Genomic DNA, 25,756 nt, shown 5'->3' with positions numbered 1-25,756 from the left:
ACTGTTTTTAGGTTGTAAAAACTGGTGGAACTCCAAAAGTTCCTGACTGTTTTCAGAGGACACCTAAAAAGCTGTGTATTCCTGAAAAAACAGAAATTCTAGCAGTAAATGTAGATTCAAAAGGTAAGTGGAACTTAACCCATAAAGATATTCCGTTATATCCTTTACTCCCTGTCTCTCTTCCTCATGGAAAACTGACTTTCAAACTAATGCAAATAGTTAAATAAACAATGTTGATCTTAGCAAGTCCCTAAAAGCATAGAAGTTTGGCATTTTTACCAATTGCCATTAGTCCAAGGCATTAACGTTTTATTCATATATCTTTGAAGGAGTTCATGCTGTTCTGAAAACTGGGAACTGGGTTCGCTACTGCATATTCGACCTTGCTACAGGAAAGGCTGAACAGGAAAACAATTTCCCTACTAGCAGCATTGCATTCCTGGGTCAGAATGAGAGAAGTGTTGCTATTTTTACAGCTGGACAGGTTTGTGGCCTTGCATCTCGATCATTTATCCTCACTGTTTTTCACTTTTATCAGCTTTAAATGGAATGATACTACCATTAATATTTTGGAGGGGTGGGTGGAAGAGCAGTCTAACTCACTGAAGCACTATTAATAATCTCATTCAAATTCTACCTTGAATCAAAAGTAAAAAGGGGGAAAAACCAACTTGATGGAGTAGTTCCTGTGTTCGTGTAAACTGGCTAGCTAGCTGTGTTTTAGAAGTGAGACAGATGAAAATCCACTCTTGAGAACAAATGAAAGAGTTAGCAAAAAAAAAAAAAAAAGTTTGGTAACAAAATGGATATATTAAGGCTTTGTGCAACTCCCCTTTATTATCCATTCTTAAATATCCTATTTTATCTGATTGTACAGTTGATTACACTGTGCAGGCATCCATGAGGAAGACCTAGGAAAAAAAATACCAAAGTCATTTCAGCGACTTTCATAAACAAAATATACTTTTTTGGGGATAGTTGAAGGATATATTTGTGGCAGAGAAATGGAATTTGTTTGTTGGATTTCAATATATTCACCTTTCTTTGGAGTATTTAAGTAATCTAAAAGTGTAAGTAATGTATGTTTCATTATGAATGTTTGTCATGAAGATGTATTTAAAAGTATTTGCTATCTCAAGCACATTTCAGGCATTTGAGAAAGGGAATCTGTTGTCTTATGTTGACACACTTGTAATTATTAGTGGTGGAAATGAGAATTTGGGGTAAACTCTCATTGTTGGGAGTTAAGCAGAAATGGACCTTTTGGGAATGGAAATGTTTATAAGTTGTGGAGATTTAATTTTAAAATATTTTCCCCCAACACAGGAATCTCCCATTATTCTTAGAGATGGAAATGGTACTATCTACCCAATGGCTAAAGACTGCATGGGTGGGATACGAGACCCTGACTGGCTTGACCTTCCACCTATCAGTAGTCTTGGAATGGGTGTTCATTCCCTAACAAATCTTCCTGCTAACTCGACCATCAAAAAGAAAGCTGCCATTATTATTATGGCTGTTGAGGTAATAGTTTCTATTATATATATATATATATTTTAATTTGTTTTTATAAAATTATGCTTGAAGGGGCTTAGTGTTTAGATAGCAGCTTGTATTTTTTTGCTGTGGAAACTAATTTCAGCAGAAGATTTGCATAGAATTATCAAAGCAAAACCAAATTGATGTAGTAAAGTGGAAGACCCATTGGTGGTACATGACTTCTGTAGCAGGTTTTAATCAATGCAGTTTTTAAGCATAGCTTCTAAAGCTCTTGTCTTCATGTCTGTACTATCAATTTGAAACTTTTTTTTTTTTATGAGTGCAGAGCTTTTCTGAGGGATCCAATTACTTTATTTTTCTTGTGAACACAGTATGCTTTTAACACTTTTGTACCTTATATTTGGACCACAAATTAGAAACCTTTGAGAATCAAGCAAAGATTTTTTTCACTTGAATTGCATGTAGAGACCTGTACTCATCTGTGGTGCTGTATGAGTAGTTTTGCTGTGAATTTATCTATCATGCTTGTATATAAACCAATAATTGATTTGGTGATTTTTAGTTGGATCTGGTGTGTGCTATGCTGCCACCAGGAGGTATTGTGTACCTGTTAGATTGATTTCACAATGGAGCACTTAACCACTGTGGAAAAGCAAATTACATATGTAGTGAGCCTCCCAGACCTTCAGCAGCTTCTTGTCATTCACTTCTCCTCATGTTTATCACTTCGTTAAAACAAAATATATAAGAGCTAGTTAATGTAGACCCCTTATTTTTTCAGTCATACCACTTTTCCCAAGTTAGATGAAATTAAAAGTAATTTATCTTAAGAACCCAGCTGTGAAGCCAAAGGCATACTTTGGGGAGTTTGATAGCTTCTGCTGCTTAAGCCTGTCTTTTCTTTTCTTGTGCCTGACTGCATGCTGTTCTGAGTTTTTAGTAGTGCTGTAATTGAGATAATACATATTCTCAGCAGTTCCTGCACTGACTTTCAAGAACATCCTAGGTTTAGATCATTCTATGGATTTCAAACATGGAAAACTGGAAGTGCCTGCCAAATCTGTATGTCTACAGTTTTTGTACTTTGATTTAACTTACTTTATTCTTTTGAGTGCAGAAGCAAACTCTAATGCAGCACATTCTGCGGTGTGACTATGAGGCTTGCCGACAATACCTGATGAATCTTGAACAAGCAGTTGTTTTGGATCAGAATCCACAAGTGCTGCAGACGTTCCTTGGCCATAGATGTGATGGAAACCGCAATATTCTGCACGCTTGTGTGTCTGTGTGCTTTCCAACCAGCAACAAAGAAACAAAAGAGGAAGAGGGTGAGCTCAACAGTGTCGTGAAAATAATTGCACAGTAAACTTTTATGCGTTTTCCAGAGCACTTGAAACAAAGCCTGCATTCTTCAGATATGAGTATCTTAAAATTTTGCACCTAAATTGTGTCCTAACCTGTCAAAGATGCTGAGGCAACACTTCTATTACTCTCATAAAGGTTTATAAGTATGCGGTAGCGGGGAGTACTGAAGTGCTTGTATTGATTGCAAAAGACAAACTTTTTGCATCCCCATATTCATTTTAAATGAAGACAAGTATTTTTCCCTTTTATATCACTAGTATCCCCATTATATCAGTAGTAAACATAATGAGAAACAATACTTGATATTTTTCAAGTGTTGTAGTGAACATTAACGACTCCAATTTTACTTGCAGTTGACATGTATTAAGAAATGTAAAAAAAAAAAAAAAAAAAAGGCTTTTTGTTAATGTTAGTCACTGACACCATATAAAAATGTCTGTTAAATCCCATTATGTAAAAAGTATGTTAACAGAACAACAAGGTTGCTAAGTCAAGCACTCAAAAAAAAAAAAATTAGGAGATCCAGAATTAAGTTTACCCAGGTGCTGTACGTGGGTATGCATTGTGAAATGGTCTTTAATTACACCCTCATACTATTTTTTCCACAGGACTACCTCATTCAGTGCACAAGATGGACGGTGCTCACCGAATGGGTAGCTATTCAATATTTCTTTTTATCCTCATCATTCAGTGTGTGGCCCCATTCCTTACTTACGCACACCATACAAACCCTGCACTGAATAATGAATGAACTTTCTTGTGAGATTTTTGTATGGTGCTGTCATTGAATTTTAGTCATTTATAAACCTTATTTGTTCTTCACATCCCTATTTATAACGTGAAGCTAATGGTACAGATTCCTCATCTCTTGAAGGTGGTTTAGCTTGAAGTTTTTCTGCGTTCAAAGCTGTTGACTTATTTTGAGGGTTCTGTTTGAGAAGTCTAGGGCCTAGTCCCATTTTTTTGAGTAGGTGTTATTTCATAACACTTCATTCCAGAGCTGGATTTAACAGTGATCTTAGTTGTTCTGTGGATGTTATTTATCTCTGTGAATCAGGCACCTTTTCTGTGTCCAAAAATGAGTAAAAAATGTATCACTATCATCTATAAAAACTTGTTTAACAAAGTTCTCTGTGTTGGTAGATGTGACTGAAATAGGATCCAGTTCTCCATAGCGATGTCCAGTGGTGTTAAACACGAGACAGACCTTTCCCTTCTCCTTTCCAAGCTGTTACTGCCTTACTGCTTGCACCTTTCCAGTTTAGCAGCAAACAAGGCACAAACAGTTTGCTCATTGTACAACCCTTCATCTATGGTGTGTCGTCCATCCTGTGCACTGATTGAGGCAGGGGTCTTGTTGAGGAAAAACAAAACAAACAAAACAAACCCCACCACCACCAAAAAACTATCTGTGTAACTGAAGACTTTTACTATAAGCACACAAGGAAGCTGAAATAAGGATGCATGGGCAAACTTAATCTGACTTTTCCTAATTTGAGTGCTTGTCTTTGCAACCTTGACATTCTTTCAGTAACTTCATTTGGATGTAATTTAACTTTCTGAAATCTGAAAAGAGTGTGAACCTGATGGACTTTAACACCCCTCTGCCTCTCTCTTTCTCTTCACAAGTGTTGTTTTAAAAAAGGGATTCATGTCTTCATATTCAGATCACATTCACCTTCCACTGTACCTGCTAGAGTTTGATACTAGGACAATTTATTTTCTGTGTATCATCTGGAGGGCAGTGCTGACTAATGTTACTGTAAGTTACACAGCCATTTGCTGAACTGTAGAAGAAGATTGATTTAGGACTAAAGGCTTCAATTCCAGGCTCCAGGTGTGGTGTTCCTTGAGTTGCAGAAAATACTGCTCCTTCCCAGCTAGCGCCTGCCTGAGATATTCTTCCTTAACTGCCAGAAGGGGAATAGAAAAGGCAGTGATGAGCTTTTTTGTTCTCAGATCCTGTGCCTAGTTTCCCCATAGTTTCTGTAGTGTAAGATAAAGGAATTTCAGAAAGAGTGGACCTAGACCAGTAAGGCTGGGGGCAGGCTGCTCTGTTTTTTATCTCCTCAGTCTAGCCAGTGGAATGGATCTTACAACCAAAGAAGGTAGAATTGTTAAAGTAATCTGAAATTTAGTATAATAAATATTTAATGAAAACCTATAAACAGGTGAGTTTTTCTAGAAAACTATGGCAGATTTCATAAAACATCAAAGCATCTAATTACCCATAGAGGCAGGGCATTTGCAGTTGATGGATTTCCAAAAATCTTTAAGTGGAACAGCTAAAATTCAGTTAGTTTACTGCAGGACCATGGATAGGTGAAATCTCTCTGTTGAAGAGAATTTGCATTGCTTGAGGGATCACGCTTGAGAGCTGCTGTGTGATAAGGCCACAAGTACTGTGTGATGGGTCATGAACTAAGAAGTGTTTTCCAGAACTACTGTGTCTTGTAAAGGAGTACTGCACAAATGGCAGTTCACTAAAAACTACAGGTCAACGAGTACAGAACTGGGGGCACAAGGGTTAGGAGTGTGTCAAGCACTCAGTAGCTGTGCTGTGAATAGTTAATGACTCTTCTCTGTAAGAAACCTGCACGTACTTGAGAACAAGCAAACCCCAAATCTTTTGCTACTCATCACTACCAGCAGTAGCAGATCTGAAGAATAAAGGTACTATGAAAGCTGACAAACACTCACAAATTACCTTATTCTATCAATTCAAAATGTAGAGTATTAGTGGGTAATGGTCTTGTGAAAAAGAATTGGGATTATCTGGGTCTTAATACTGTCCGTGGGGAACAGAAGTGTGAAGGATGGTGAAGGTCAGTTTGAAAAGCCTTTAATTGGGAAGTGAGCAGTAGCTGTAGCAACTTTGAAACGTGTCCTGAAAGAACGATCATACTCACTTTGAAGAAAAAAAATACTTAGGAATGAAACTTTTCCTTCTATTTTTTTTTTAACAAAAAACTGTTGTTCAGTCTGAATTGAAAATAGCTCTTCTCCTGGCCTGTGTCACGCCGAATGTAGCTTCTCTTTCAATTCTTTCGGTATCTATTGCTAGAGTGATCCATAACTTGCTGTGCAGTGGCTGTTATCTTTGCCAGTAGCCTGAAGAAGCAGTGGGTGTTATTGTATGCAAGCCTTGCACAGTTGACTTCTACTGCTCTGTATTTATTTTGCAGATAAATCTAAATTAGGCCTTTGGTTCAAGTGGCTGCTTCAAGTTGTGCTCGGTACAACTAGGCAATTTTTTGTGTTCTGCCCAGCACTTGGCACAGCTCAGTCCTGCTTATGACTAGGACTTTTATGTGCTGTGGTACTTAAGCTTTTAGATGTGAGAAGCAATGCTTATTTAGAACTTAAACCGATTGTGCTACCATATTACACTCTTACCACAATTTTCCTAAGCATGCTCATAAGTAGAGCATGTATCTTACAGACCCACAAGTCTGCATTGTTCTTCACAGCTGTAAATTGTGAAGTGTGTGGTGTTTTTGTTTTGTTCTGTTCTGGCTTTTATTTGATTGTCATTACTTTTGAAGCCTTTACTCGGCAAGTGTCTAGAGTCAGCTGTGTGGTAGAGCCTTGTCTCTTCATGACACTGAAAGCTTGTTCTGGAACATGGCGTGCCTTAAGTTTCCTTCCTTTGCTTTCTTCCCTTTTAGACACCAAACCCAGTCAAAATTATGGTTAATACTTGTTCAAAATAAAAGATAATAATGAAAAATCCTACTCGAGACTACTGTTGCCCTCTAAATCTTAAATCAATAAATGCAGGGAATATTTTATAATTAGTGGCATTTCATGCCTTGTGTTCCTTCCTTGTAATTTTCCCAAGTGAAATTTTGACACTAACTTTTTTTTGATTTTTATTTTTTTTTCAGAAGCAGAGCGCTCTGAAAGGAACACATTTGCTGAAAGGCTCTCTGCTGTGGAAGCTATTGCAAATGCAATCTCAGTTGTGTCAAGTAACGGCCCAGGAAGTCGGGCAGGATCATCAAGCAGCAGAAGGTAATGTTTTCTTGTTTTCTGTATGTTAGTTTTGGTATTAGTTACCAATCTCTTTTAATTCTTCCTTTCAGTCTAGTTTAAGAATAGTTTCTATTGCTAGTGTGAAGTCAGATTTCACTTCTTCAAAGAGAAAAAGATGGAGCTCCAGTCCTGTATCCCCAGCTCTCACAGCTGATGGTGGGATATTTCTAAACTGATTCTCTTTTCTGGGGTTGTGGTGTTAACTCCTCAGTAGTAAAGTGGAAATATTTCTCCTTGGGAGAAAAGGATAAGCGCTAGTGTTCTTCATAAAGGTGAATTAAATATCTTGGAAGGGAAGTACTCTAGTTGTGCCGAAGTTCTTTCTCTTACGAGAATTTCTGAGGAAGGTGGTCACTTGGGCAGATAAACAGAAAAATAGAATTTCCTAGTATGTCTGATTTCGCTGAAGTTCTTTCTGTTTCCATCATGTTAGCTGAGTGGTGATCGTGTCAAGAGAACCAAAAGGTATCTGTATTGAGTTCTAGTCAGTTCAGAGCACTCCTGATGAGGGCATGGGTTTGTTTTTTAACACAGTGCTATAGTCAGAGCATTTGATGTAAAATGTTTTTATCCTTCCCAAGCTGCAGTCCTCATCATTGTGATCATTTTGATATGGGAGGTGAGGACTGAAGGTTCCCTCTCATGTTCTACAGAAGACTTGGCTATATAAAAGGAAGTGCATTTAAAAACAAAAATGTACCTCTTCGTATCACACTGAATTCTTTGGCTATACGTTATTCCTATCACTTTTTCTTCTTCTAAGATGATATGGAATTTCTTAAAATTATTTATTGACTATCATTAGTAAAACAGCACTTTCATGTTACAAAATTTTAAATTAAAACTTACCTCTAAAATAATTTTAAGCCCTTTTTTTAATTCCTTCATGAACTTTTTTTTTTGAAGTTAGATTTAAAAAGACAGCATCAACAGAAGCAAATGCCAGGGTCCTGGCAACAAGCTTGGGGTAAAAGGAATTTCAGATAGTGGTGATAATGCCTGTCACCTGCTCTACCCTGCAACAGGCAGTGCTGAGGAGGAAAAAGTAGATGTGTTTTTGGCTCAAACCCATCTCGATTAGTCGATGACTGCCTTTTCTTCCATGGCTGGTATATCCTGTTATAACAAAATGGAATACAGGAATGAAAAATACCTCTTTGCTCGTTCTACACAACGATGAAGAAAAATGTAAACAAGAAGTTTGGTTTTGTTTTTCAGTTTGAAAGTCAGCTTTAAGATGTCCTAATTATACATGAAAATGAGTTTGTATTTTTACCTTTTTATTTTGTTTATTTTTATTCAGTTTGAGATTAAGGGAAATGATGAGAAGATCCTTGAGAGCTGCTGGGTTGGGCAGACACGAAGCTGGTGCTTCATCCAGTGATCACCAGGACCCAGTTTCTCCACCAATAGCTCCTCCCAGCTGGGTTCCCGATCCTCCTGCAATGGATCCGGGTAAGTCTACTGTTGTATCAAATTAGACTGTAATATAAGAAGAGATTTAATGAAGAAACCAGTGACTTTTAAGGTAAACTGCTTAGACTTGACTGTGAGACTGAAACATTTAATGTCACTGAGATAGCAAAGCGTGCTTTAAGAGTTCACTGAAGGCTTAAAAGCTCTTTTTTTAATCCTGTGTCTGCCTGTCTTATGCTGGTGTCAGACTTCTGTGAAGTATGCTTTATAATGTTGCTTCCATGGATGCTAGTCTAGGAATGTTTCCGTTTGTAGGAAAGAGTACCCATTAAACAGAGAAAGCTTGCAGTGTGTTAGACGCTGCAGAAAGAGCATGTTGTTAGGGATGTCTTTATATATTGATATACATCCTGCTGTTCTGTTTACTGAAAGATGGTGACATTGATTTTATCCTGGCCCCCGCTGTGGGATCTCTTACCACAGCAGCGACTGGCACCGGCCAAGGACCGAGCACCTCCACGATACCAGGTGAGGACCCGCTGCTTATCTGATTATGCTTTAGAAGCAAAATGATCTGAAAAGACATCTTTGTTTGCACAGACTTTCTACATATGCAAACACTTCTAACCAAATGAAGATTGGATCGAAGCAGAATTTCATGAGGGCGCAGAGTACCTGAAGTTTTACATAAAATAATTTTTACCTGAGGAATGAGAAGCATAAAAATTTGGTGATCAGTATGAAATTGATCTTACTGCCTGTATTTCGGAATGTAATTTGGAACTGCAATTTACAGTATTTCAGTGAAATGTTGCAGCAGCTAACAAACTGCTGAATAGTCCTACTGATGAATCACTGAAGTGAAACATTGAATTATTTGTTTTTAATAGGTAGTCATTTTTTTTGAGGGAAAACAGTTTCTCTGCATTTTCATTTTCTCCTTATAGGGCCTTCTACTGAACCATCTGTAGTGGAATCAAAAGATCGGAAGGCAAATGCTCATTTCATACTGAAATTGCTGTGTGATAGTGTTGTTTTACAACCTTATCTTCGAGAATTGCTGTCAGCCAAGTAAGTTTTCAAATCAATTTTCATTCTTCTTTTTAATGTTACATAATGCAATTTATTGTATAGAAACCTTTTTAAAAAGTTTAATTTAGAGTCACATCAGCTAAGATGGAGAATGTTATGAAGTTGGCAGCTTTTGTATTATGTACAGAAGTAAAATGAGTAAAAGTGCTTAATCACTCCCTGGTATTTCAGTTTGCACAAGGTTAGCAGTGTTAAGTTTTTGTATGCTTCCTACCTCTCCTGTTGAAAAAAATAAACATAAAGGGTCAGTGTTTTGACTTTTCTTTTTCTTCCCCACTAGGGATGCAAGAGGCATGACACCATTTATGTCAGCAGTCAGTGGCCGGGCATATCCTGCTGCAATTACAATTCTTGAAACTGCACAAAAAATTGCTAAAGGTACATCAGTTTCACTAATTATTAGTGTATTGTTTTTTCAAAAATTTGGCATTAGCATGCGTTCAGGTTCATTACATTCATCACATAGAATGAATCACATAGATTCATTCTTTGTATGCAGTAGTACATGGGTTTGAGGAACAGGTGTTGGTGCTACACATGTCTTTACAAAATAGTAAAGTATACTGCTGCACGTTTTGGAAATCTGTTACAGAGTGTCACCCTTATTTGTAGTGTATGTATTATGAAAGATTTATGTGAATATTACTGCTTTTGTGCTTTACAATCCTTAGTGATTTAAGGTTCCACTTTCCAGTGGTACACAGGTATCACATTGAACTTATGTATTTGAACTGGAGGGAAACAGATCAGTAGGCCAAACTAGATGATGTTACTAAAGTGACTTTTATGCAAACATATACTTGATGACTCTTTCAACGTTGGTGATTCATCGAATTGATTAGAATGCAAGTGAATTTAAAACTGGAGGAAGATTGTTCAAGGTTATTTTTTGGTCAGGAGCTGGCAGCAGCTTCTGGAACAATTACCTGTGATGTGACATACAAGGTTTTCAAAAAAAAAAAAAAAAAGTGAAGAATTCATTGAAACTTACCCTGTGATTCTTCTGTCAAGTATGGATTTTGTTGGTTGTTTCTGTGTTTTTTTTTCTTTTTAAACACTGACATTCTTTTCTTCTAGCTGAAGCAACTTCAAGTGAAAAAGAAGATGATGTGTTTATGGGAATGGTTTGTCCTTCTGGTACAAATCCGGATGACTCTCCCTTGTATGTTTTATGTTGTAATGATACATGCAGCTTTACCTGGACTGGTGCAGAACATATTAACCAAGTAAGGCTTTTTTCCTTTTTAAGTAATATTTTTCGATCATGTATTATGTTAGTCTAGTGATCCAATTTTTGAGTAATTGAAGTAGTTTTTAATTTTTGTAACTTGTCTAATATTGTCACTGCTCCTTACTCTTAAGGCAGGCAGTGTTGGTCAGAATATTGCTGTTAATGGGTGTGGTTTTCACCTCACTAACTTTGGCAAAAATTTTGATGGAAATAACTCTTAGAAAACAGCGAATATTAAAATTAGCAACAGTTTCACTTTCTAGAATCGACTGACTTCTAAGTGAAGGCATCAGTTTTAAAAAGTGCAATTTTAACACAATGCTCTGAGATAAAAAGTACATAAAGGAAAACCTCTGTATAATACTCTTAACTTTTTTAGGATATATTTGAATGCCGAACATGTGGCCTGTTAGAATCTCTTTGTTGTTGCACAGAATGTGCAAGGGTCTGTCACAAAGGACATGACTGCAAGTAAGTATTGTGTTCTGTTTCTTATAATCAAATCAGTCTTGTAGCTTTGTTTCTTTACTGGTGATTGGTTTTGGTTCTTTTTTTCCCTTGATTAAAATATATTACTGATCTTCTGTTCTCTAATATCTGAATATTTTAAATATATTTTTCTTCTGCTCTGTAAGATTTATTTTATGGATCTGAATTGAAAGAATAACATGCAGCCATCTCGTAATTTTCACTTTATAGAATTCAGAGTAACTGAGTAAGTCTAACACCCTTAAGTGTGTAATAATCTGAGAAGAATATGCTTCATTTTGGGCACCTCCAAAAGTTTTCTGAAGCCCTTGATTGCCAATGATGGATTATTCTTGTAAACTTCCATAAAGAAGTGTAGTATACATGTATTCATCTCTTAGATCAACTGTAATAAAGGGAGAAGTGAGCTAAAAGTCAAATGAACAGTCAAGATGTCTCTGATCAACCTGGCCAAAGTTTTGAAGCTGCAGAAGTTTTGTACCACTGTTACTGCATGTAAATGTTACTGCATTAACATCCTTGCTCTAGTAAGCTAACAAATACAATTATAAAGACATTCTCAGCATTTTGACAATTATTGAGGTTTTACTGCATGTAGAAAGGAACTTCAACTTAACTTTGGCTGGAGGCTATTTTGGGGGAAAAATATACTTTCTTGGATGAGCTTTAAGGCACTATGAAAAGCTCTACAGTGAAACTGCTCTCGTGAAGTGAGTGTAGGAAACAAGAATGGCAAATGTCAAGTGTAGTGTTGTAAAAATGCATTTCTCTTTTAAGCTACATCTTGGTGTAATATAATAATATAATTAACAAAATTCTAGCAGGAATCTTAATGTCTACAATAACACCTACAGCCTGCGTAGAAAATACTTGGTGTGTTAATGAACAGTGTTTGCAGCTCACTTTTTCTCTTTCTTATAGGCTGAAACGAACATCCCCCACAGCTTATTGTGATTGCTGGGAGAAGTGCAAGTGTAAAACACTAATTGCAGGACAGAAGTCTGCTCGCCTTGATCTCCTTTACCGCCTGCTTACCACCACAAATCTTGTTACTATGCCAAATAGCAGGTAAGTTCATCTGTGCAGTGACTAGAGCAGAATAATCTTTATTGCTTAAAATATGTGGTGTACAGTATCTCCACTAATCAATTTTTCATTACAGGGGAGAACATCTCCTCCTATTTTTAGTACAGACAGTTGCCAGGCAAACTGTGGAACACTGCCAATACAGACCACCTAGAATTAGGGAAGATCGTAATCGTAAAACTGCAAATCCTGAAGGTAAGAGCCCTTTCACTGAAAGAAATGGTATTTTATAATAAATGGGAAAATTTCAATACCCCTTCCTCGTATTGCTTTTTTTTTTTATCTCTTTAGATTCTGATATGCCTGATCACGATTTAGAACCTCCTCGATTTGCTCAGCTTGCGTTGGAACGTGTTCTGCAAGACTGGAATGCACTGAAGTCTATGATCATGTTCGGCTCCCAGGAAAATAAAGACCCGTGTGTATCTACAAATAGTCGACAATGTAAAGTTTGATTTGGTGTTTGAGACCTGCTGACTTAGATAAAATTTAATTTCTTTTTGTTTTTTTCTAAGTCTTAGTGCAAGCAGCAGGATAGGCCATCTCTTGCCTGAAGAACAAGTTTACCTTAATCAGCAAAGTGGAACTATTCGCTTGGACTGTTTTACGCATTGCCTTATTGTCAAGTGTACAGCAGACATCTTGGTAAGCACACTTAGCCACGTTTTACATTGACTTCTGAATAGTCATAGAATGGTATGGCTTGGCAGGGAACCTTGAAGATCATCTAGTCCATTCCCCTGCTATGCAGAGGCGTCTTTCACTAGTTAACGTTACTCAAAGACCTGTCCAACTTTGAACGCTTCCAGGGATGGGGCATCTGCAGCATCTCTGGGCATCCTGTTCCAGTGTCTTAACACCTTCATTCTGAAAAATTTCTTTGCTATATCCTATCTAAATATACCTTCTTTCAGCTTAAAACTGTTGCTCATCATCCTGTCACATGCCCTGGTAAAAAAAAAAAAAAAAAAAGTCTTTTTCCATCTTTCTTACAAACTCTCTGTGATATAATGGGATATTCTAGTGTATTTGGGGTGATACACTGTGAGCCTAATTTGAGAATAACTTCAAATTAACTGTTTTTTTTTCTGAAGTTACACTGTTATGACTGTGCTCTGTTTTTTTTGAACCTTAATTTGGCTTGTTTCATGCTTCTAAATTATACACTATTATTGGGTTGTAATAATTTGTTTCTGTAGCTTTTAGATACTTTACTGGGTACTCTGGTAAAAGAACTACAAAACAAGTATACACCAGGACGTAGAGAAGAAGCGATTGCTGTTACAATGAGATTCCTGCGTTCTGTGGCAAGAGTGTTTGTCATTCTTAGCGTGGAAATGGCTTCCTCCAAAAAGAAAAAGTAAGTGTAGAAGATAGGAGGGGATTGTTTTGGTTGTTTGCTTTTCTGTTAATTCTCTCAATAAATGAGTTGATACTCATCAGTAATAGGCAGAAACATATGAACTAAGGTGCAGTCTGTCGGCAGTGTTGTATTGAAATGTATGTGCCTCAAGATTGCACAATAGCTGCTGGTATTGTGTGTAGCTTGTGAAGCTTTAATTTCTTAAGATAGACGCTGAACTTCTCTGAGGGTTTTGGGAAGTAGGTTTTTTATTATGTTAGTCAAAAATACAATCTTTATCTGTTTATTATTTGTAGATTTAGGTATTCATCCTTAGTCTCTTAAATTACTGAATGTTTTTAACTGACTTCAGTAGTTCCTCATATTGCTGCTATATACACGTCTATGTACATACTAAAGATAGGATTGTTTGAAAAAGGTGTTATATTCATATTGAAGATGTACTTACCTTTATTTTTCCTTATCTTTTCCCTAGCAATTTTATTCCACAGCCAATTGGAAAATGTAAACGTGTATTCCAGGCATTATTGCCCTATGCTGTCGAAGAGTTGTGCAATGTAGCAGAATCCTTAATTATTCCAGTCAGGATGGGAATTGCACGTCCTACAGCACCCTTTACTCTCGCTAGCACCAGCATAGATGCCATGCAGGGAAGTGAAGAACTGTTTTCTGTGGAGCCTCTACCGCCAAGACCATCATCTGACCAGTCTAGCAGGTAAAAGCTCACTATTTATTCTTTTCAAAGTCTGTTAAAGATGGGTTTTGTTCTTTGTTTTTGTTGTTGTTTTGATTTGTGTTTATTAACTTTTCATTAGTAGAAAAAGCTGCTTATTCTGGGCAAGTATTTTGGAAATACATTCCTACTGACAGATTTCTTACCTAATTTAGGTTGACAGTGATATCCAGAGGTCATCACCCTGTCCCCTTCTCCCTGTATCCCCATGTCCCTATAGATCCCCGTTCAAGTTTTTGTCAGGTCACTCAGGCCCTTGTCCATTTAGATGCAAAATCTCTCCAAGGATTTAGATTCCACAATGTTTTGGTGTAACCTTTTTGGATTGGTGACCACACTCACTGTGAAATCTTTTTAAAAAAATGTCTTAATTTTTTTTTATTTCCCTTTTCCTTTTCTTTTATTCTGGCATAACGTGAATTTCTTCTTGTTCTAACTCACGTCCGTTTCTTCTTGCTTTCTACTCTATACCTCTGAGAAATAGCAAAAAAAATTTTTTTGCTAGCTTTCAATTGAATGTAAGTGATCTACTGACTTTGGAAGTATTTACACATGAAGCACTGAGTTACTCTTACAAGTTCTGAAGGTCTTTACAGATTTTCAGTGGTCTAGTTGTGCTGATTTACCATTTCATGTGAGCTTTGCTATCAGTGAGTTATTCTGCCTACTACCCACCCATCTAGGAAAAAGAAGCTGATCTTAGTTTCATGATAAACTTGCAAAAGTCTTTCTTCAGTCTGGTTGTTTCAGTCTAGGCATTTCATGCTTTTAGGTTTCCTTTTAAAAAGGATCTGAACTGATGCTTTTTCCTTTCTTAATTAATGCTTTTTTGTTATAACCTCTTCCTGTTTTTCCGTTTTTTAAGTTCTAGTCAGTCTCAGTCATCGTACATCATAAGGAATCCTCAGCAAAGACGAATCAGCCAGTCACAGCCAGTTCGTGGCAGGGATGAAGAACAAGATGATATTGTTTCAGCAGATGTGGAAGAGGTCAGTTTTCTTTTTCTCCCTTTCTTTCTTCCCCTCAGTGTGGGACCTAATGCATTAGCACATGCTTTAATTTCAAAGCCAAAAACTCATGCGTCAAGGTCTCTAGCTTTCAGAAGATACTCAACTACCCCTTACAAGCACAGTAATACTCCATGGAGTCCATAATTCCACAAGCATTTTGTTTTCACAGAGCTTTGAATACAAAACTATGTTGTTTCCAACAGCGTTTAGTTACTTGAGAGTATACAAAGTGTGTACAAAGCATTTGAATAACAGTATGACTTAAAATACAATAAATACATCTGTAGTCTCCTTTATATGTAATCTTACACTTTATTATAACTCCCTTTTATTAAAATGGCCTTTCAACATATGGTTACTAGAGGGACTTCTACCAGGATGAAGCGCTTCCAAATTTAGAAACTACTTCTAGGCTTTGTTCAGCTTTACTCTTTCAGCATTAAAATCTGATGTCCAAAGCTGTCTTTCATTCGTGGGATTTTTTTCTTAGATATGTCTTCTTGTTTGTTAGTGTTTTACATGAAATTTTATACTTTCCTTTTGAAAACACACAGATCTTTGATATAGAAATTATTTTGGTATAAAATTAAAATACCTCTTTCCAGGTTGAGGTGGTTGAGGGGGTAGCTGGTGAAGAAGACCATCATGATGAGCAGGAAGAACATGGTGAAGAAAATGCTGAAGCAGAAGGACAGCATGATGAGCATGATGAAGATGGTATGTATAATGTGCATTGCGCATATTACTGATTGGAGGAACTAACTGCATCAAAACCAGAAGGGATCTTCAGAGTCATCAATGATCACAATTTGGGAGCATAAACAGAGAAAATCAAAGGGGTTAGGGCTACACATCATAGAAACAAGATGGGTAAAATTAGAGATTACGGTTTACCTCCCTGTTACAAACTCTTGTTTTTGCAGAAGGAGAAAATATTGAAGTATCAAAGATTAAAAAAAAATCATTAGATATTAATATATCAGATTTTGCCTTTTGTAATTGCTACTGGTGACAGAATATTGACAGTTCTTGTTGCAAACCGGAGGACTGAAAAGTAGCTTAGCTCTTGAATGACTAATGATAGAATAGCAGTTATGGTAGATGTGCTTTCAAAAAGGATCTGAACTGTGGTGAACGAGTTTTCAAACCACTCATGAAATATGGAATTATGGATCAATTTTTAATAGCCACAATTCATCCATTACATTTGGAAATTCTTGCTATTAATGTGACTTCTCTTGTCTCTTTGGGATTAGATCGTCCAAAAGTATGATTTAAATAAAATTACCTTGTACTCTTCGTCTGTGCCTCATGGTTCCAGTCAGTTCATTTACAGGACAGGAAATATGTTCATTCACTTGCTGAGTACTTGGAATAATAATTCTAAAAATTTTGAATTGAATAGAACCTGTATTTTTAAATAGATTTAAAAAAAAAAAAAAACAAACCACAAATATTCCTTGGATATTCACTTGAAATAGCATGTGGTTAATTTTTCTCATACAAATGCACAAATAGCTATGGGGTTTTTTGGTTTGAGCAGCTAATCCTTCAAGTCTTAATTTTCAGTGTGGGTACTGAATGTATATGCACAGGGCTAAGTGAGAAGGTCAGGGGTAGCTAACTGCTGGAAAACAAGGAGAAAGCTACACATATTGCTTCAGATTTGCACTGCTTTTATGCTCTTTCCCTGTATGTCTTTTAGTTTCTGCTACAGTCAGGGGCTCTGGGTTTAGTTTAATGTCTTTTATGAGCTACTACAGCCACTCGGTTTTTCTCTGTTTTTAAACATGAGGTTTTTTTATATTGTTTTTGTAGGCAGTGATATGGAGTTGGATTTACTAGCTGCTGCTGAAACCGAAAGTGACAGTGAGAGTAACCACAGTAATCAGGACAATGCTAGCGGGCGCAGAAGTGTTGTCACTGCAGCTACTGCTGGCTCAGAAGCAGGTATGCTACATCATCTCATGTTTAATCCAGCCGTTCAGGTATTAGGATTAAATTGTACAGGAAAAAGAAATGTATTAGTGGTTTAGCTTTAATAGGGGCAGGACTGGTTTCAGCTAAAAAAATGTTATTCTTTGCCTTTGGAGCTGGACTGTATCCAACACTTCAGAGACACACTGGAGAAATGATTTACTTCACAATTAAATGGAGAAGAGTGAGAATTACCTGATCATGACATTTTTATAACAAATACCTTTCCCTCAATCTTTTCCTTTTTTTGCTTCTTCAACCAGCTTCTTCCCTCACACCTCTGTCTTCCAATATTTCCTGTTGTTTCTTTGCCTATAATTAGAAGGAACTATGCAGGCTTTTTGCAGAAGCTGTGCTAAAGTGAGAGCCATCTTCTCTGCTCTTACAGAGCTTCTGCATGTGTTAGCTAAAGATTATTTAGCACTCCTGTGAAGTGCAGTGAAATGTTTTCACTCATTTTTAGTGCAGAAGCTAGCTATGGTTTAAAGCAAAACGTGAAACCTGATCAGCCATTTAAAGGCTTTTGAAAACAAATGCTGTACTGTTGTCTGGAAGCCCAGTTTTTAGAGCTCACTGACAGGGGGCAGAATCAGTGAACACTTTAAAAATCAGATTATTTCTTCATTTGTCTTTTGAAATGCAAATAGTCTTAGTGCTTTTTTTTTTGTTTGTGTGTGAAACTGATTTTGGAAAATATGCAGTATGTCATAAGGATAATTTATTGAAAATTTGTGATAGTGGTACGTGAACGTTTTTATAATGTGTAATTTTTTTCTTATGAAAACGTTTTTATAACAGTTGTATGATAAATCCATGCATGTATATGACTGCAATCTTCAATTACTGTTTATTGCTTATTTTCTTTGACAGGAGCTAGCAGTGTTCCAGCATTTTTTTCTGAAGATGACTCTCAATCAAATGACTCCAGTGACTCGGATAGCAGCAGCAGTCAGAGCGATGACATAGAACAGGAGACCTTTATGCTTGATGAGCCTCTGGAGCGAACCACAAATAGCTCACACGCCAATGGTGCTGCCCAAGCTCCTCGTTCTATGCAGTGGGCTGTACGCAACACCCAAAACCAGAGAACCACTAGCACTGCTCCTTCTAGTACGTCAGCCCCAGCAGGCAAGTCTGAGTAAAATGCATGCATGACAGTCAATTAACTTGTGGCTTTGCTCCCTCCTCTCTTTTCATTTGTTCTCTTAAGGAGGAAATGTTACAGATTTGTTCTAGAAAGACAGCAATGACGTATCTTGACTGTTCTAGTACTGGTTTTGAGTTTAACAAAAGGAAGGATCCAGTCTAGTTCTTAAGATGTTGCGAATATGCTTGCAGTAGCTAGTCACGTTTTTTTTAAGTAGTGACTTTTTACTTGCTATAGATGTGATGTCACTAATATTTACAAGGGTTTTTACTAGAAATGTTCATGATATCTGTCAATACATAAAATGCTTAGCAAAGCTTAAATTCATTAATGTCATACTTCTGTATTTAGCAAGTTCAGCGGGCTTGATTTACATCGATCCATCCAACCTACGTCGGAGCGGTACCATCAGTACGAGCGCTGCAGCAGCAGCTGCAGCACTTGAAGCCAGCAATGCAAGCAGCTATTTAACATCTGCAAGCAGTTTAGCAAGAGCATACAGCATAGTGATACGGCAGATATCTGACCTCATGGGTCTGATTCCCAAGTACAATCATTTAGTGTATTCTCAGATCCCAGCTGCAGTGAAGCTGACTTACCAAGATGCTGTTAACTTGCAGGTAAGAACATACAAACTTCGTGCATGAGCATAATCTCAATGTAATTAGGATTTTTTTAGGTAGAATCATAAAATTATTGAGATTTTTAAAGACCAGAATAGAAAAGAATGAAGAAAGTTGGCTAGTGTTGGATCAAAAACCAAATCAGTGGAGTTAGCAAATAGCAAGGAAATGAGGCTACAGAGCTAATATTGGAACTAAATAAGGAAAAGACTGAGCTAAAAGAGGAATTTTTGTATGCAGTTGAAATTGAGATCTGCATAGAAAATTATGTCCTTTTTGCTGAAGTTGCAAGTGGTGAAGGATAGAGGACACCATATTGGGATGAGGGCTGTTAAAGCTACCAAAAAGTTAGGAATTAGGCCAAAAAAAACAAAATGTGCGTATCTGGGAGTTGCAATGTAGATATAAGGTGAGGAGTAGAAGAGGTGCCTAAAAATGAGGGAGGGATCGTGAGGACGCTTTACAGAAACACCAAGGTAGTAAGTGAAGAGAACTGCACACCACTACAGTAAATCAGGTGTCCCCGTAAAGCTTTCAGAAATTGTTTGTTGGTCATTCTTGAGTGGGATTTTTAGAGTCTCTTTGTGGGAAATCATACATAACTGTAAAAGTAGTGGTGAAGGCTTGTGTTGAGATTGCATTCTATCATCTGGTTCTGTTGTTTGCAAAACTCATTAAATCTCATTTTCTGTAGAATTATGTAGAAGAAAAGCTTATTCCTACTTGGAATTGGATGGTTAGTATCATGGACTCTACAGAAGCACAGCTGCGTTATGGTTCTGCATTAGCATCCGCGGGTGATCCTGGGCATCCAAATCATCCTCTGCATGCTTCTCAGAACTCAGCCAGAAGGGAAAGGATGACAGCTCGTGAGGAAGCTAGCTTAAGAACACTCGAGGGAAGAAGGTATGAAAACAGTTTAATTATTGCATGGTGTATGAAGTACTAGTTCTATTTAATTCTGTAATGCAGCAGCATAGTTACTGTTTTGATTAATGGTGCCTTCCTGTATTGTTGCTGCTACTTGGTTTATTCTGATGTAGTAGTTTTATCTCCGGTATTACCTCTTTGTAATATATTGCACCTCAGCTGCATTTACACAGAAAAATGTGAAATCATGGTCATTGCTCTTACTATCCCACTGTTTTGTATTTCATGTCTATATTTCAGATGTGGAGAATAATAGTAAAGGATGCCTAATCTGTGTTCAATTCTTTTCTCTCACTAGGCGTGCTACTTTACTCAGTGCTCGTCAGGGAATGATGTCAGCACGTGGTGATTTCCTGAACTACGCACTGTCTTTGATGCGTTCGCACAATGATGAGCACTCAGATGTCCTTCCTGTTCTAGATGTCTGTTCGCTAAAGCATGTAGCATACGTTTTTCAAGCGCTTATTTATTGGATTAAGGCAATGAATCAACAGACAACATTGGATACTCCTCAGCTGGAACGGAAAAGGTATTAAGTCTGACTCAGAACCAAAAACCTCATTGCATGGCAGTGCCTCTAACAGATGTACTAAAGACAAGTTATCAGCTGAAAAATGCAGTCTGTTCCTCGTGTTTAACATAATAATGACTAAGTTAGAAATCTGTTCAATGTGCTAGAAATGGCGTAAGAGAAAACTTAAACATTTGGTATGGTGAGCACAGTAGTTTGATTTTTTTTCCACGTGTTTGGGTTACTTAAGTCTTAACCTCATTACCTAAAGCACGGTAGGGAAACTGATAACAGAAAATGTCATTAAGTTGAAAGCTACATTGCCTCAACGATAGCATTTTACAAGGTATACCAGCATTTCTTTCTAAGTTTTTTTAGAATGTCCTTTGATATGAAGTGGTGATTAATGATCACATGCATATCCGTGTGTTGGTAGTCTGTGCCAACTATTTCTACTTACTAAGTTTGGAGGTGAAGTACCTGAGTAGTCATAGCCAGCAAGTGGATAAATGCAAGTCTTTGCTTATCCCTGCCCCTGATTTTCAGTGTCACAAATCAAAAACAACACAGAACTGTTCATTTTCCCTACAAATTTAGCAATTGTAAAACATGAGTGATCAATATTTAAGATATACTGGACTGCTGCTTTAGTTCAGATGTTATGCTCAATATATCTTGTAATGTAAGGCCTGTTAGAACCTCAAAATGTATACCAAAGGTTATTGTTAGAAACGGTAGTTTCCTCAGAAGTGGTAGTGGTTTAATGCAGTAACTGATCCAAGTTTTGGTGCAGGCTGAGTTGAGTAGTTGGAGCTGTGGCTTTAAACCTTTTCCAGGCAGTAACATACTTCTGGAATCTTCTTTGTTCCCAAAAATTCGTGTACTGAAATCTGTCAAATAACTTCACCAAAGAACTGCTAAGTTCTCATGAAATGCTTAAGCTACGAATGCTCAGACTTTCACATTTAAAAGTGAGTGGTTCAAATTAAAATGAAGTCCCTTGCTTCTGTTAGATGACATTTGAGTAGAGCCTGCATGAAATGTTTTTATTAGTTTTCATCTAATTCCAGAACATATTTGGCATACACTGCCACAAATAAAAACTAATCAAAGTTTGTGATACTATAATAAAGTGAAATCTATTTCTCTAATGCATAGCTCAGACTTGCATTTTAAAATGTGATCATTTAAAATTACAGGATCAAGCATATTCTACACCAGTGAATTTTAGAACAGTATTCAGTTATATAACTCCTCCCCTAATTTAGAGTTCTTAGATTGTTTGGTACTGATATGGTCTTTAAAAATAAATATACCCATTGCTGACTGAAGCATTAACTCTTTAGATCAACCTTGGTGGGTGGCCTAATGCATTTAGGGGTAACTGCCTGAGCAGTGTAGTGACTATGTAATGAGAGGGGCTCTACAGCTTTGAATGCCACCTCCCAATGGAAAATACCTGCCTGTTCACCAGTGACTTCACAGTTCTTACGATGTATACCTTGCAAGTATATTTACTGATTATACTGTTGATTTTATTGATTGCAACTGCTGTAAATGCTTTTTTTTCTTTCTTTCTTTTAGAACTCGTGAACTTTTGGAGCTGGGTCTTGACAATGAAGATTCAGAACATGAAAATGATGATGATACCAATCAAAGTTTGTATACAGAAACACTTCTATCATATGCTAAATTACAATACTTTCACAATGTTTTTTCCCCATTAGTTAGCTGAGGCTTTGAATAAGTGTTTGTTATTTGCATACGTTAAGATAATGGAAAGATGTCCTTACTAAAGTCTAACTATGAAAGACTTTCATACCATTATTATTTTACCAGATTTGTCCTGCCATTGCTTGTTTTCATTGTGGGCCCCTCTTTTCATTTGCTTTCTCTCTAACCTGCAGAGTTTGTGCCCTTATTGTTCTGCACAATGGCAGAATTTAAAATTAGAATCTGAGCTAAACTGTGGTGGTTTTGATCTGTTGAAGATACTGCTGAAAACAATAGAATGTGTACTCTGTATGAAGTAGATATAGTGTAGCAGTGCACATTCATTAAAACTTGCTACAGTAAAAAGAATAAAAGTGTCAACTAAGCGACTTAAGAAAAGTAGAAGGTTTGAAGAAGCATCCTGTAGAACTGTTAAATCTGTAGAGAGGTGCTTTGCATTCCTGTTCCTTCAGTAAGATAGCTAAGAGAGGAGCTTAATAACTATTGATAGTTTAAATCCTTTGCTTTTATAACTGAAAATTAAGGTGAAATCTTCTCTGGTGTTTAGGTGCTACACTCAACGACAAAGATGATGATTCCCTCCCAGCAGAGACCGGCCAAAACCATCCATTTTTCAGACGATCAGACTCCATGACGTTCCTTGGCTGCATTCCACCCAATCCTTTTGAGGTTCCTCTGGCAGAAGCCATCCCCCTGGCAGACCAGCCCCATCTATTACAGGTGCCACCAGCGATGGTGTTCTGAAAGATAACTGCAGTTTGCTTTTTCGTTTCTAACTGAAATATATTATTTACCCAGAATGCTTTTGTTCATTTTCAGCCCAATGCTCGCAAAGAAGATCTCTTTGGCCGACCAAGCCAGGGTCTGTATTCATCTTCTGCCAACAGTGGGAAATGCCTGATGGAAGTTACAGTGGATAGAAACTGCCTTGAGGTAGATCTAAAAGTTTGATTATTTTATACAGTGGGGATAACTTAAGCTAGTACCTTCATTCCTTAAGAGACACTTCAATTTTTCACAGAAAGTTTTAAGTAGCTTTTAAAAAAAAAGATAATTCAAAAGCCCAGTAAGTGCAAAAACTTTAATTTTTAATTTTTTAATGTAGGAATTTTTATAGTTACTGACGTAGCATATTTCAAGTAATACTTTTTGAAGTCTGCTATACAACATGAGTTAATTTTGAAATACAAATGTTATAATCATGATAACAAATATTACCGTGCTCAGTAGATTTGCCATTTAATGTTTGGTCTGTGGACAAGTGAAGTGTATGAAATACAAACACAAAACTAGAAAATTGTTTTTTCCTGTTTGATGAAGCCATTGAGATTGTGTTTATCAGAGCAATTATAGTACTCTTTTTTGTGTGTTTTAGGAACTACATATATCCTGAGAAAGCCTTCTAGTCTGTTTTGATTAATCTGTAATTAAGTTTTGCTTTTCCTCGTTTAGGTTCTTCCAACTAAAATGTCTTACGCTGCCAACCTAAAAAACGTTATGAGCATGCAAAATCGACAAAAGAAAGAAGGGGAGGAACAAAATGTACCTACAGAAGAATCTGAGAGTTCAAAGCCAGGGCCTTCCGCTCATGATCTTGCAGCACAACTGAAAAGCAGCTTGTTGGCAGAGATAGGACTGACAGAAAGTGAAGGGCCACCTCTCACATCTTTCAGGTAGCTGGATTTAAAAATTACTGGATGAAGTATTGCTGAGCTGATAAAAGAATATTTGGGACTAAAACATTTTTTTAAATTCAGATGGGTAGCTTTATTTAGTTGGAAAGTGTTGTTTGTCTTTGGAAGCTTTTAAAACGAACAGTTGATCAGTCTTGAAGCCTGTGCAAGCCAGTAGAAATCCTTTACCTAACTTCCTTCTGCAGACATGCTATGACTTCTTCGGTAACTGAGTTAAAAATAGCAGTTAACAGCTTGCCATCTGTGGCAGGTGATACTGACCACATTTTATGCAGTTAGAGCCCTGTAATGGTGGATCCCACATAGCACTGAGGTTGCTTGTTTTTGGAGCAGTTACTCTGTGGAAGCAAGACTTGTGTTTCAGCTGAAACACAACGGTTGCCAAGTTCCCTACTTACTGTTCTGTGACCGTTCCAAATGCAAATCAAGTTACAAGTTCCTTCGTATACTAATACTTAGTAACTGATTAGCTTAGTAGGCAAAAGCCATTTTTAATCGACCAGACTCTAGGGGGTTATAAGATTGAGATCAGTGTATAGAATTGTTTATATTTTAAGCCAAGTGGTATTGGTTAACGCTGCACAGTAGCTGGAAATCCTAGACATCTCAAGAGAATTTATAATCAGGTTATCTTGCTGTAGTTTCCAGGTTTTGTTATTTAAAGTGTATTGTTTTTTATCTGTGTTTGTCAGTGACCCATGGAATACTTCTAACTAATGACTTGCTTGACTTGTAATCAAGTAATTAACATGGACATTTGACCTCTACACCTAACTCTATAGTACAGTGATGTCCTGCATAGTCGAGTTGTTTCCAAATAAATAACTTACTTGGAGGCAAGAGGGTAGATAAAAGTAGAACTATGTCATATATGTCCGAAGTTAATTTCTTTATTCTCCCTCTCTCAGGCCACAGTGTAGCTTCATGGGCATGGTTATATCTCACGACATGTTGCTGGGACGTTGGCGCCTTTCTTTAGAGTTGTTTGGTAGAGTATTCATGGAAGATGTTGGAGCAGAGCCTGGCTCAGTATGTATTTTCCAGTTTAAGGACAATTCCTTTTCCACCTAAACTGTGAACCTCCCTTATTCTGATTTTTTTTATTTTTTATTCTTTGTTTAAGATCCTTACTGAATTAGGTGGCTTTGAAGTAAAGGAATCAAAATTCCGCAGGGAGATGGAAAAACTTAGAAACCAGCAATCCAGGGATTTAACGTTGGAGGTAAAAAATGTTAGTTTTTCTTCCAAATTTATTTTAATTAAAAGCTGAACTATCAAACGTTGCAGTAACTTGATAGGAGAATATGTGCTTCAGAGTCCGCAGGCCAATGTTCTTAAACCTTACAGTATAAGCTGTGCTATGATTACTGTGTAGTTTTTCCATATTCTAATGAGCGTTTTCTGAGGCTGTGCAGAAGTGTCCAGAAACTTTCTTGTGAAGTTGAAATTCTGTTGATATCGTGGGCGATAAAGAACAAATTTCTTTGTGTTTTTTAATAGGTTGATCGAGACAGAGACCTTCTAATTCAGCAGACCATGAGGCAGCTCAACAATCATTTTGGTCGCAGGTGTGCTACCACTCCAATGGCTGTGCACAGAGTAAAAGTTACTTTTAAGGATGAGCCGGGAGAAGGCAGCGGTGTAGCACGAAGCTTTTACACTGCCATTGCACAGGCTTTTCTGTCAAATGAGAAACTGCCAAATCTAGATTGCATTCAGAATGCCAACAAGGGTACCCATACAAGTAAGTGATATGCAGCAGTTAATCTCCAGATAATATTCATAAGTGTTGGATTTATCTCGCATTAAAACATTTGCTG

The 25,756-nt window shown here is 37.1% G+C and overlaps 1 protein-coding gene across 10 annotated transcripts in view; it reads left to right on the top strand.

Moving 5' to 3' along the window:
• Positions 1-25,756, top strand: part of UBR5 (ubiquitin protein ligase E3 component n-recognin 5) — an 82,081-nt gene that overhangs the window by 45,909 nt on the left and 10,416 nt on the right. For 4 of the 10 annotated variants that reach the window (XM_082753143.1, XM_082753139.1, XM_082753138.1 and 1 more), the window contains 32 exons: positions 12-123; positions 330-484; positions 1,327-1,524; positions 2,618-2,828; positions 3,474-3,518; positions 6,753-6,879; positions 8,204-8,355; positions 8,749-8,844; positions 9,264-9,387; positions 9,689-9,786; positions 10,486-10,634; positions 11,019-11,110; positions 12,050-12,196; positions 12,291-12,409; positions 12,506-12,632; positions 12,730-12,859; positions 13,414-13,574; positions 14,053-14,292; positions 15,176-15,299; positions 15,926-16,037; positions 17,139-17,270; positions 18,168-18,425; positions 18,796-19,064; positions 19,762-19,973; positions 20,296-20,526; positions 22,093-22,166; positions 22,790-22,962; positions 23,062-23,175; positions 23,695-23,915; positions 24,845-24,965; positions 25,060-25,167; positions 25,437-25,680. In XM_082753143.1, the coding sequence (XP_082609269.1) occupies positions 12-123; positions 330-484; positions 1,327-1,524; positions 2,618-2,828; positions 3,474-3,518; positions 6,753-6,879; positions 8,204-8,355; positions 8,749-8,844; positions 9,264-9,387; positions 9,689-9,786; positions 10,486-10,634; positions 11,019-11,110; positions 12,050-12,196; positions 12,291-12,409; positions 12,506-12,632; positions 12,730-12,859; positions 13,414-13,574; positions 14,053-14,292; positions 15,176-15,299; positions 15,926-16,037; positions 17,139-17,270; positions 18,168-18,425; positions 18,796-19,064; positions 19,762-19,973; positions 20,296-20,526; positions 22,093-22,166; positions 22,790-22,962; positions 23,062-23,175; positions 23,695-23,915; positions 24,845-24,965; positions 25,060-25,167; positions 25,437-25,680 (4,876 nt within the window). The remainder of the gene's footprint in view (positions 1-11; positions 124-329; positions 485-1,326; positions 1,525-2,617; positions 2,829-3,473; positions 3,519-6,752; positions 6,880-8,203; positions 8,356-8,748; positions 8,845-9,263; positions 9,388-9,688; positions 9,787-10,485; positions 10,635-11,018; positions 11,111-12,049; positions 12,197-12,290; positions 12,410-12,505; positions 12,633-12,729; positions 12,860-13,413; positions 13,575-14,052; positions 14,293-15,175; positions 15,300-15,925; positions 16,038-17,138; positions 17,271-18,167; positions 18,426-18,795; positions 19,065-19,761; positions 19,974-20,295; positions 20,527-22,092; positions 22,167-22,789; positions 22,963-23,061; positions 23,176-23,694; positions 23,916-24,844; positions 24,966-25,059; positions 25,168-25,436; positions 25,681-25,756) is intronic. The other 6 variants (XM_082753136.1, XM_082753144.1, XM_082753142.1 and 3 more) reach the window with 4 other exon arrangements.

Source organism: Aythya marila, assembly GCF_965140915.1.
Source record: "Aythya marila genome assembly, chromosome: 2".
Classification (NCBI taxonomy): Eukaryota; Metazoa; Chordata; class Aves; order Anseriformes; family Anatidae; genus Aythya; species Aythya marila.
This window is presented reverse-complemented; position numbering and strand designations above follow the sequence as displayed.